The 10,914-nt window shown below is 48.8% G+C and overlaps 1 protein-coding gene across 2 annotated transcripts in view; it reads left to right on the forward strand.

Annotated features, from left to right (window-relative positions):
• The window catches only part of OCRL (OCRL inositol polyphosphate-5-phosphatase), a 46,030-nt gene extending 39,600 nt beyond the window's left edge, over positions 1-6,430 (forward strand). For both annotated transcript variants that reach the window (XM_031671354.2, XM_072955754.1), the window contains 5 exons: positions 1,115-1,231; positions 2,107-2,191; positions 2,761-2,888; positions 3,689-3,800; positions 4,004-6,430. In XM_031671354.2, the coding sequence (XP_031527214.1) occupies positions 1,115-1,231; positions 2,107-2,191; positions 2,761-2,888; positions 3,689-3,800; positions 4,004-4,128 (567 nt within the window). In that variant the 3' untranslated portion in view covers positions 4,129-6,430. The remainder of the gene's footprint in view (positions 1-1,114; positions 1,232-2,106; positions 2,192-2,760; positions 2,889-3,688; positions 3,801-4,003) is intronic.
• Positions 6,431-10,914: the final 4,484 nt, after the last annotated feature.

Here is a 10,914-nt window from a genome sequence, read left to right on the forward strand (position 1 = left end):
TTGTTGAAGGACAAAATGTTAAGAAGAGCCCTCTGCTCTAGTGAACACCTGCTCTGGAAGTAGTGAAATGCTTCTTTTCTTTCCCTCAAAGTAACATGGCTGAGGGTTATGGACAGAATTTACAGCATTTCCTAAGTGAACATACATAATTATATGACCTTAAGCTGGAGGTGTAGGAGGAGGAAGATGCCAAAAACTGGTCACCAGGATTTTCTGAAGGCTGCCTTCAGATGTCCTTTAACCTACGTCACATGTCTTTTTGATATCATTTATATTTGACTATATAAACATAAGATAATTGAGGTTATTCCCCAGATATTTTCAAGTTCAGATTTAGTTACTGCTGTAATTTATATCACTTCTGGGCTTTTCTCTGAGATTCTTTCAGGAGAATCTAACAGAGCAGAAAGTTAGGTGAAGGGAGTCAAAGCCCCAAGAAATCTTTGCTGAGCTATTACTCTAAAGAGTAACTTCTGCGCTCAGAGCCGAGACTTCTCATGGTATTTCCGGCTCTTGGTGTGCTGTGTTCATTTAACTAGTTCCGGATCTTAAGGCTGGTGAGTTTTAGTGCCTTCAAATTAGACCTTTTTACCAAGCCTGAAGTATTCATGAGTGTAGGTCCAATGTGGAGAATTGTCTTTAATTCCTGAGAACCAGAGAGCCTCATTTAAATCAACAGTGAAAGCTCTGATTGAGGTAAGACCTGAAAGAGAAATACGTTAAAAGTCAACGGAAACCTAAGTAGGTGCTGCCCTCTCAATTGTAATGTAATGGTCCGTGAGTCTCCGGCGATGTGTGGACTCTACCGTGACTGTATTGCCGGTTCTGTGTCACCCTTGGAAGGATTTACAGCGCACTGTGCATCCACGTGATAAACGTAATAAACGCAAATGGAATGCTTAACGGTTAAGTGAAGCATCTAGAAAAGGAGATCGTTTACCCGTGGGAATCAGTCAGAGTGCCTTCTGACCAAGAGTGTCCCCAGGGAGAAAAAAACGAAAAATCCTAAGAGGTGAAGATCAGATTGTACCCACCTAAGCAGAATTTGGAGATTATATTGCACACAGAAGTTTTTCCTGAGACCCCTTTGATCTCACCTCTTGTCATCTCTTAGGAGAAATCCCTTCTGCAGATGGTTCCCTTGGATGAAGGTGCCAATGAGAGACCTCTTAAGGTCCCCAAGGAGATCTGGCTTCTGGTCGATCACTTATTCAGATACGCTTGTCACCAGGTGAGTGGGAGTTGCCCACCCTGCAGCTTCGGGAGGTGGGAGTCCAGTGGGAAATGATAATACCTTACATCTGTATATAGAGTGCTTTTAACTTTCCCAAGCTACTTCACTGTCACTTTGTCAGGGCAGGTGGAAGCATCCTGTTTACAGATGTGAGAGCTGCAGCGTGCAAGCTAGGGGATTTATCTCAGACCACAGCACAAACGTAGTGGCGGAGCTGTGGCCCGAACTGAGCACACCTGTCTCCTGGCTACACACACCTTCCCTGCACCGCTGAGCGCCTGGGCCTGTAATGCCTGCTTTAGCTGTCACGTGGGCATTGCAGATGTCAAAGTCCAAAGCAAACTTCAAGCCCATTCCTTTAATTTAGTCCTGACTTTTAAATCCTACCTAAAATACCTGCTACCCTCAACCCAGTCCCCCCAAAAAAGAACACTTTCTTGGGGCCAAATTGAAGGATAATGTTGTCTTACCTGCTGAGAAGTAATGGAATTTGAAAGCGAGGTTTGGTGCGGACATGCCATTTGCTCCCACCCTAGTGTTCTGCAGAGCAGGGTTTGAATGTGCTTCTCCTGTTACGACTCTGCCTGCTACCTGTCAGGAGGCTGGAAGTGGGTCTCCCGATCTAGCCATTCAGTTCCCCGCCGAATCAGGTACAGGCTGAAACCTTTGAAGATAATTTTCCAGTTTGAAATAGAGTTTCACACGGTTGAGATGATGAAGGGAAGAGGTGCCCTCACAGCCCCGTTCCTCATCAAGACTGTGCATACCAGCCTTCCCTCTGCTTCCCGCTGCCCTCCTGATCCCTGGGTGCTCGTCAGAACCTCAGGGCTGATTATCTTGCCTTCTTCCATTCATTGTGACCTCTTTGGTAGGAGGACCTGTTCCAAACCCCTGGAATGCAGGAGGAGCTGCAGCAGATCATTGATTGTCTGGACACCAGCATTCCCAAGACAATCCGTATCCTTTCCAACAAAGGCTTAGTAAGCTGGATGTGTACCTGCCCAAACTTCTTCCCACTTCCATTTGATTTTCATGTTTCCATCTTTATTTTCTTCATAACTGTCTTTTATTATAAAGTAGTCAGTGACTATACAGTTGTGTCTCAGTTCACCTCAGGAAGCTTAGACCCCTCTCTCTGTACCAGGCTCTTACTGAAAGGAATCAGAGGTGGGTAACAACGACGTTTACTGGGCATGGAACAGGACCCACCGCACTGGCACCATCCTAAAGACAGGGAGGAGGACGGGAAACATGGGTGACTAGTTTCCAGTGTGAACTGTCATTCCACAGGCCACGGTCCCTTGGCTCTCAAGTTGGGCCAAACCTCCCAAGAGGTTTTGATGAAGTCTGTAACAACTCAGCTGCAGCATTCCTGGACCAGTAAGATGGCCAACCCCAATTCAGATCAGGGTACCCTGAATGAGAGGAAGAAAGCCGTCCCTGAAGGAGTTTGAGGAAGGGAGCAAATCGGGTCTAAGCATGGCCTTTTTCCTGGAGCCTCTTTCCCTTGACAGAAGTCAATCCAGCTGGCAGTAATCACTCCGTGGCTGAGGCACTGCTCATTTTCCTGGAAGCCCTGCCAGAGCCCGTCATCTGTTACGAGCTGTATCAGCGATGCCTTGACTCTGCTCAGGATCCCCGGATCTGCCGACAGGTGAGTTTTGCTGCTCTGAGAATGGATTTGAGGCAGGTTCCCTCACAGAGAAAATCATTGATTTCACAGAGCCAAATGGGCAGCCAGCCGTGTGGTAGGGTAGGTCTGGATCTGTTGTTCATGGCAGGACACCAGCATTAAGAGCTGGGACCCTTACATTTTAGTTGTGTTATTTCCTGTTGTATTTGCCACCCTTTTTCAGTTGGCCCCTCAAGTAGGGTGGCTACCTCTGCTCTGGGGTGAGATCAGTGAAGCTGATCGTACGTGGAATTCTGGCTGACATTGCCAGGAAGTGTGGGTGACACTCGTGAGCCTTTCATTTTGTCTCCTTGCTGTTTGTTTTTAATCTTGAAATGACTCTGATGCGCAGTAGCTGAGAATACCTCCAAATCAGACTAGTGAGTATCGGGAGGAGCCCCCATTGTGCTCAATGACATTGCAGAGAAAACCATTCAGCTGCTTGGCAGATACCACAGCTACCTGTCTGGGAAGATGGGAAAAGACCAGGTTAACACCGACCTGCTTGTGAAGTGGGCTGGGTGTGTCAATGTGTGGTAATCACATGGCCTCCTCATTGAGTGAACGGGGCCAAACGGTATGACTGTCTCACCTTGGAAGTTATCATTTGACAGATATTGTGTTGATCTGGAGCAAATAAAGGAGGGTTGTGACAGATGAATGGGGTCCTGGAAGGGTTGGATTGGTTGGATTATAAGTTACCTGTAAGGCAGCTGTGAGTTCTTCTTACTCCCTACCTCCACGTCTTCTCACTGCCCACCCCCCTTTTTTCTAAAAAACAGGTGATTTCCCAGCTTCCAGGGTGCCATAGAAATGTTTTTCGTTACTTGATGGCATTCCTTCGAGAACTCTTAAAATTCTCTGAATACAACAACGTCAACGCCAACATGATTGGTAAGGGTACTTCATAAGAACGGCCGCGTGTCAGGACAGCGGTGGACAGGGTACCCAGTGTATTCCCTCCTTAATGTCCTGGTGTGTGGTAGTCACCTCCCTCCCACTGCCCGCATCCCCTGGCCCCCAACCCCCACCCCTCAAGCTTTGCTTAGGTTGTGTCTGACCAAGGGTTTTCCCCTTTGCTTTCTCTGGCCGTCTAGCTACACTCTTCACTAGTCTCCTCCTGAGGCCTCCACCCAACCTTATGGCAAGACAGACTCCAAGCGACCGCCAGCGTGCTACCCAGTTCCTGCTGTGTTTTCTGCTTGGGAGCGATGAAGACTAACAATAAGCCTTTGTCTCTTACTGCTCTCCGAGATTCTAGAGGCGGAAGATCTTGGGCACCAAGTATTCCATAGTGGTTGGAAAAGTCATGCCACAGGAAGGGTCTGCTGCAGAATTTCGAGGCTGTTGGCATGAAAAAGTTGTTTCTAGTGCGAAAGGAAGAGAGTTTCCTAATCCCTCCCTTAACCATACCCTACACAGCAAGATACTTTTAGACTTACATTGCCAAGCCAAAGTTACCATATTTTGGTGTTTTTGTGTTCTCTCTTTCTAAGGCGAAGAGCTCTGTATTGACACATCTGGGGATGTGTGTGTTGCCCTCCTGGCCAGCCGTCCTGACTGCCCTCAGCACCCTAGGCCTAGATTCTGAGCTGTCCCCATTCTAGGCCTACAAGCACTACTTGCTGTCGCTCAGACTTGTCTGTAGTCCTGCGTCTGATGCACTTTGGCCCCACCCCGCTCCGATCACCCCTTTGCACGCTACTTCGCTAATACTATCATGTCAAAGGGAGTCTGGGTGAGGCTAGTGACTCCTTGTGTCCCCAGCAGTGAGTTAACCATCTCTGTGTGGTCGGTACATGAATTTGTGTGTTGCTACTACAGTGGCATCTGTATATTTCTATAACATTGGCCTTTTATGGATCTGCGATGGGTGGAACCATATTCTCTTGGCTTAGGCCACACTTGGTAGCAGAACATTCGGGACTATTAGAGATGATATCCCATTGATGTGAGAGGCTCACAGTCCGAGTGGAAGCACTGTGAGTATGGCAAGAGTGAGAATATTCATGTTTGACAGGTCCTGCTTCCTACCATCCCTTTCTGTTCTTACTCAAATGTTACACAAGAACCAATCCTGGGTGTCTGGGGAACCCACCCCCCGCTTAGAACTCCACCTCCGGGGCGGCGCTTGTACCACAGTCAGACAGGGAGTCGGTCCCTCAAGTGTGCCTCTCTAAATGCTGCTCCTTCCCCCAGCAAGGGTACCAGGGTCACCCTGAGAACCCCCTCTCTGGTCTCCGGAAGTACCAGGGGGCAGATGTCACCCCCTCCCTCATCAGGACCCACTCTGGGCTCTATAGCCAGCTCCCTTTGGCTCCCAGTCAGTGAAAGGAGACTGCAGTGGGACGAACCAAGCACCTTTCTCTCCCGCCCGAGACAACCCTCTGAGCTTGTCATTTACTCAAGCTCCTGTGGGGCAGCCCTCTTTTTAAAAATTCACCTCTGTTGGTTGGGAAACCAGTCACCAGCCAATGATTGCAAAACTGCTTGATGCAGTTGGCTTCCTCCTGGTTTTCTTTCATCAAAACCGCCCTGAGTTGGCTCATTCTTACATGTTAACATTAAATCCAAGGAGCCCCACGGATAGGCTCTCTGTGCAGTCTTGGGCATTGACTCCTGACTCTTCTAGAGCATCGAGGGAGAGAGCCAGGGAAACACCACCACTGAGTAACCAGTTCTCCAATTCCCCCAGCTCTTATGCATTGAGCTCTTTGGGGGTAAGAAAAGGTATGTATCCTGTGATATTCTGGTCAAATCCTTTCCTGTTTGGGAGTTATGGAAGTAGGAGTCAAGTTATTGGTGCCAAATAGCTGCCGATGTAATAGGTCGGGGGCAGGAGGCTGAGCTTAGTTAATGGCAGACTGAGAAGAACACTTTTGTCGTCTCCACTAGGCTGGAAAGGAATCGCAGGAGAGGCCGATGATAGAAGCTGGGCAAGTCTGTAACACAGACACAGGGAAATGCCTGTCCTGGACACATTTTCCAGTCTGTTGCCACCTGGGAGCTTAGTGGGGGCTGTGGGCAGCACCCTAGCTCGCTCTTCTTAAGGCAGGTGCACTCGGTTGGTTTGCTGCCTCAACCTCTTTTCCAGCTCTGGTCCTGAGATGTACAGAGGGTTGAGGGTTTTAGACAATCTCTAGGGGAGGGAGACAAGAAATAGAGCGGACATATGAAATCTGCTTCCCTCCTGTGCCTCCTCCAGCACCCCAACCTCTAAGTCCTGAGTACCTCTGATGTACCATTTCATAGCTCCTCTGAAGGCAGGAGTTCAGCTCCAACTGATAGGGAAGGACTCTGCATCTGTCATTTTAGGGAAGAATGGTTCAGCCCCATGTGGTGATGTGGCATTAGTCTCCCTTTCACTGTTTCCTGATTCTTTTTCTTTAATTGTTTGTTATATTTCCCCAAAATGTCTTGGTCACTAAGCAAAGCTGCTAGTGGGATTCTGTATTTCGTGTCATCTTTTTTTTATTATAATTTATTGCAGATTTTTTTCTGAATAAATATATGTTGTGTGAAAACTCAAAGTGTGACTGATCCTAGGAAGAGCCGAGGAGGGGGCTTGTGTAACGGGGACCCACTTGACTGCCGCGTTCCCCACAGCTCCGCCTATGCTGTCTTGTCCTGCCTCACAGGGAACTGTCAGAAGAATTTCAGTATTTTGCCCTTGGAGAGGAGTAACCACATGTTTTCAAAGGCTAATAAACAAGTCCCAAGGCTTTTGGAGGCCAGCCAAGGATCCTTATTTCAGCCCTGGGGATTCAGGCAAGAAAATAACACTGTTAGGAGAAAAGATGTTGATTCTTAATGCACATAAATGTCACACTGGGTCAGATCCATGATCACTGCAGCCCTAGAAATCTGACAGACTCTGCTGGACACATTTCGGGAGAACCCAGTCGCCCCTGCCAACACAGCCTCAATGCTACCCTTGCCTCCCAAAGAATGTTTTCACGTCATTCATTTTGCAACTTTTGAAAAATCAGTTTTGAATTTGTATTACCTCTTGGGGTGACAAAGTCCGTAAATTTAGTACATTTGGGGGGCTCTCATCTGAACTCTAACGCTTTAAGAGGAAACCCCTCATTTCGGCATGGTGCCTCTGCTCCCCTGCTGGCCTCTAGTGTGAATTTGGACGTTCTAATCCCTTTCCCTTTGAGATGGATGAGGCCTCGGTTGGAGGGTTCTTCCCATCCGGGGCCCTCTTCCAGTTCCTTCTGACTGTGAGCTTGACCCTGATGCATGTGCTGATTCAGTGTTGTCGTGAGCCGTTTTTCTAGCCCCACCCAAAGCCTTGGCAGAGGAAGGTATTTCCTTTTGCGCCTGATTCCCCGCAGTGAATGAGACCGATGGCAGCCGTGTTTACACAGCAGCAGGCAGCGTGACAGAGCGGCCTCAGCCCCCTTCCTTGAGGTTAGAAACTGTCCCCCGCTGCTGTAACAGGACAACCCTGAGGGCCTTCGTGGCCGCAGGACAAGTTGGAGACCTGGCTCTTGGTGTAGGCTAGTCATCTGAAGCCACACACCGCCACAGCGACACCATCGCACAGCGTTAGGGAGAGAACCTGAGTGGTGCTCTAATCCAATCCCGTTGTTCTGATGCACAGAGTTGGGCTCAGAGGGAACAATGAGTGACTTAATGTCACTCGGGTTAGTGATACGGCATGGCACAGTGGAGAAAAGAGCTTAAGCTTTGCCGTTAGACCTAGTTCGTTTTTCCAACTTTTTATTACAAAATTTTGAAAGAAAGATACAGCAAACACCCTATACCCTTAACCTGTGCTCACCAACTGTTAACATTTTGCCACAACTGCCTTATGTCAGAGAGGCCTGGTTTTAGATCTAGGTTCTGCCACCGCTTCCTTGTGTGTGATCTGGGACTGGCTAACCTCTAGTCTCCTGGCCTACAAAGTGGAGTGGGCATAGCGCTGATCGTATGTGACAACTACGTCAGTCTCATCACTGCCATCTTAAAAACCCTTCAGTGACTTCCCAGTGCATTTAAGAAGAAAATCCAGGCTTCCCCAGGTCCTGCATTATTAAATGAGAAAGAAACGAAGTGGCGCGCATGGGACCTGACGCATCGTGTAGATGTTAACCTGTCCCTGCCCCCTGACACCCTGCTGTCCACCATACAGTATGGCGTGGTCTTGGCCACACTGCCGAAGGCTTTACAGCTCCCATTTGATGTTAGCAACCTCATCAGCCAGGTAAAATCAGACCCCGTGGTCAGCCTGCTCCACCACCCTCCTTCCCCCAACCACAGACACCATGGCACCACTTTCCATATTTCTATATTTCAGAGTTTCGCCACAAATCATTTTGGGAGTAGCGGGGGAAGTGTAAGTTAAAGGATGAATAATGAGGTGCCAACACCAGCAGGTGACACCCAGCTGCAGTCGAACCTCGAGCCTCAAGAACCCCGTCGGCCTCCCTTTGCTCATTCCTACGCCCTAGTCCTTTTTCTGCCTGCTCCACAGATAAACCCCCCCTCCAGTTGCCACCTTCACTGCTCCTCACCTGAATTGATTCTTTCCCAACCAGTGCTACCTCTGCCTTGCCTCTGTGCTGTGGAAGCTGCTCCCATGCCCGATTCCCTTGGAGGAGACGAGGGCCTTGCCTGTTCCTTGCTCACACTTTGAAGCCGTGGTCCTGTGCCCCATCTTCAGTTCAGATGAGTGCTTCTCAGCCTTGGTACTGATTAGAATCATCTGGAGCGCGTTTCTCAAAGTGTTGGCCCCAAACCAGCATTACCTGAAAACCAGTCATAATCACTGTTTCTTGGGAGGAGGGTATAGCTCAGTGGTAGCGAGCATGCTTAGCATGCATGAAGTCCTGGGTTCAATCCCCGGTGCCTCCATTAAAAAAAGAAAAACACTAAATCAGTGAGTTTTATCCCTGGCTGCATAACCTGGGGTACTTAATAAAATACCAACGCCTGGGCTCTGCCTTGGACTCTTCAAATGCCGACCAGTCCCCCTTCCCCGCCCACTGCCACTATACTCTGACACTGAACTTTCACCCCTCCCAGCGAGCTATGCTTTTCCCCACCTCAGGGCCTTTGCATATGCTGTTCTCTCTGCCCAGAAACCCCCTTCCTCACACCCTTCAGAATGCCTCAGCCTCCGTCTTTGTCATCCCTAACCTGGAGTCATCCCCCTCCCCGTCCCACTCACTCTCTTTGCTCCCATTCCTGGGCTTCCTGGCACAGCATGCTGGCTGACAGACTGCCGCAGGGCCTGTTATGTACCACTCATTACACAATCCTCCTCCTCATCTTGTGCTGTCCCTTCATAGACCCATGCCTCAGGGACCAGGGAGGCAGGAGATTGTAATGGTGCTTCACACAGTTTCCAACAGACAGACTGCCAGGGTTCAAACCCCAGATCTGCCGTGTCCTAGATGTCTGACCGTGGGAAAAAGTTAATTGACCTCTCTGGACCTCAGTTTCCACATTTTAAAATGGAAGTAATAAGAATGCCTGTCCTCATAGGATTGTCATGAGATGACATCAGCTAATACATTTAAAGGGCTTGGAGCCATGCTAGATAAATGGCAGCTAGCATAATTATTCCAAAACCCTCCACCAGCCTCAAGGCCCAGACCCCTCTTCTGCTGCCATCAGCTCTCAGCAGGTGCCTGCACCCGTTACTTTGTGAAAATGTCAAAGCAGTCAGCCGAAGCAGCCCTCTCAGAGCCCTACCCTGCGTATCAAAATGTCTCCAGCTTTCCCTCTTCCCACCCTCACCGGACTTGTCCCCACCGCCATCACCTCTCCTTTTGCATCTTAAACATCAGCCATTCATTCAACAAGAATTTATTGCGTCTCCTGTGCACTGGGTGCTGTTCAAGGTGCTGAGGATATGGAAGTCAACACGGTCCAGTGGCTGCTGTCACGGAGCTTTCACTAGAAGGTCGGGCAGGGTGGGGTAGACATAAGAATAAACTGTGCACAGGTAACTGGAGGTCATGACAAGTGCTCTGGAGAGAATAAAGCAGGGCGATGTGCCAGAGGGTGCGGCAAGGAGACTTGGTCAGGGATGGTCACTTTGAGGAGGTGATGTTTGAGCTAAGACTTAAATCTCAGGAAGCCACAAGATGCTGGATTTCGATTTGAATGATGATTACACAGTATATACACCAACCCCCAGACACGAGAAAAGCTAGCCACACAAGATCTAGCAAAGAAACATTCAAAGCAAAGGAAAGAGCAAACGCAAAGGCCCTGGGGCAGCAAAGCTGAGTTTGCAGACAGCCAGGCAGAGCACAGTACAGGTTGGTGCTGGATGAGAGGTAGGCAGGGAGGGACCTGATCACGTAGGAGCCCGGGGCAGGAGGCTGCCTTTTATTCACTCTGCAGCAGGAAGCTGTGGATGGAGTCGCATGACTCATGCTCCTTCTCCTACCCTTAATAATAGTAATAATAATGAATACCTGTAGTTATCATTTTTCCCAGTTGTACAAATACATTTAACCTCGCCTTTAGCCTTGACAACCACTTGATAGACTACTAATTGACACTGCTTTCATAGGTGAAAAAAACTGAGGCTCAGGGAGACTACCTAACTTGGTACTCAGCTAGTGGCGGGCCAGAATATGATCCCAGACCAAAATTTGTGCTCTTAAACACAGCCACTATCTCCCCAGCTGGACTGAGGGTGAAGGTGAGGATGTGCCTTAAAATTCCTCTCTCTTCTAGCTATATCCCAAGGTTTCAATCGGCTGGATAACCTGCCAGTAGCTCAGATTCAACCTGACTTTGACCCTGACCAGCTTCTCCTGGCATCCCCCTCTCTCCCAGCACCCAGGCTTGAGCCCTTGGTTATCTTTGGCTCCTGCCCCACTTCTAATCAGTCACCAACGACAAGCCAACATGTGTTAATCAAACACTTGCTAAGTGTAGGCCACAATGCAAGGTTCAGAAGGAAACCAAAATGAGTAAGACTGGTCATCATAAGATGTATATATAATATTTAACAAAAAAAAAAAGGAAGAGGGAAGGAGAA

The sequence above is a fragment of the Vicugna pacos genome, chromosome X (genome assembly GCF_048564905.1).
Source record: "Vicugna pacos chromosome X, VicPac4, whole genome shotgun sequence".
NCBI classification, from domain to species: Eukaryota; Metazoa; Chordata; class Mammalia; order Artiodactyla; family Camelidae; genus Vicugna; species Vicugna pacos.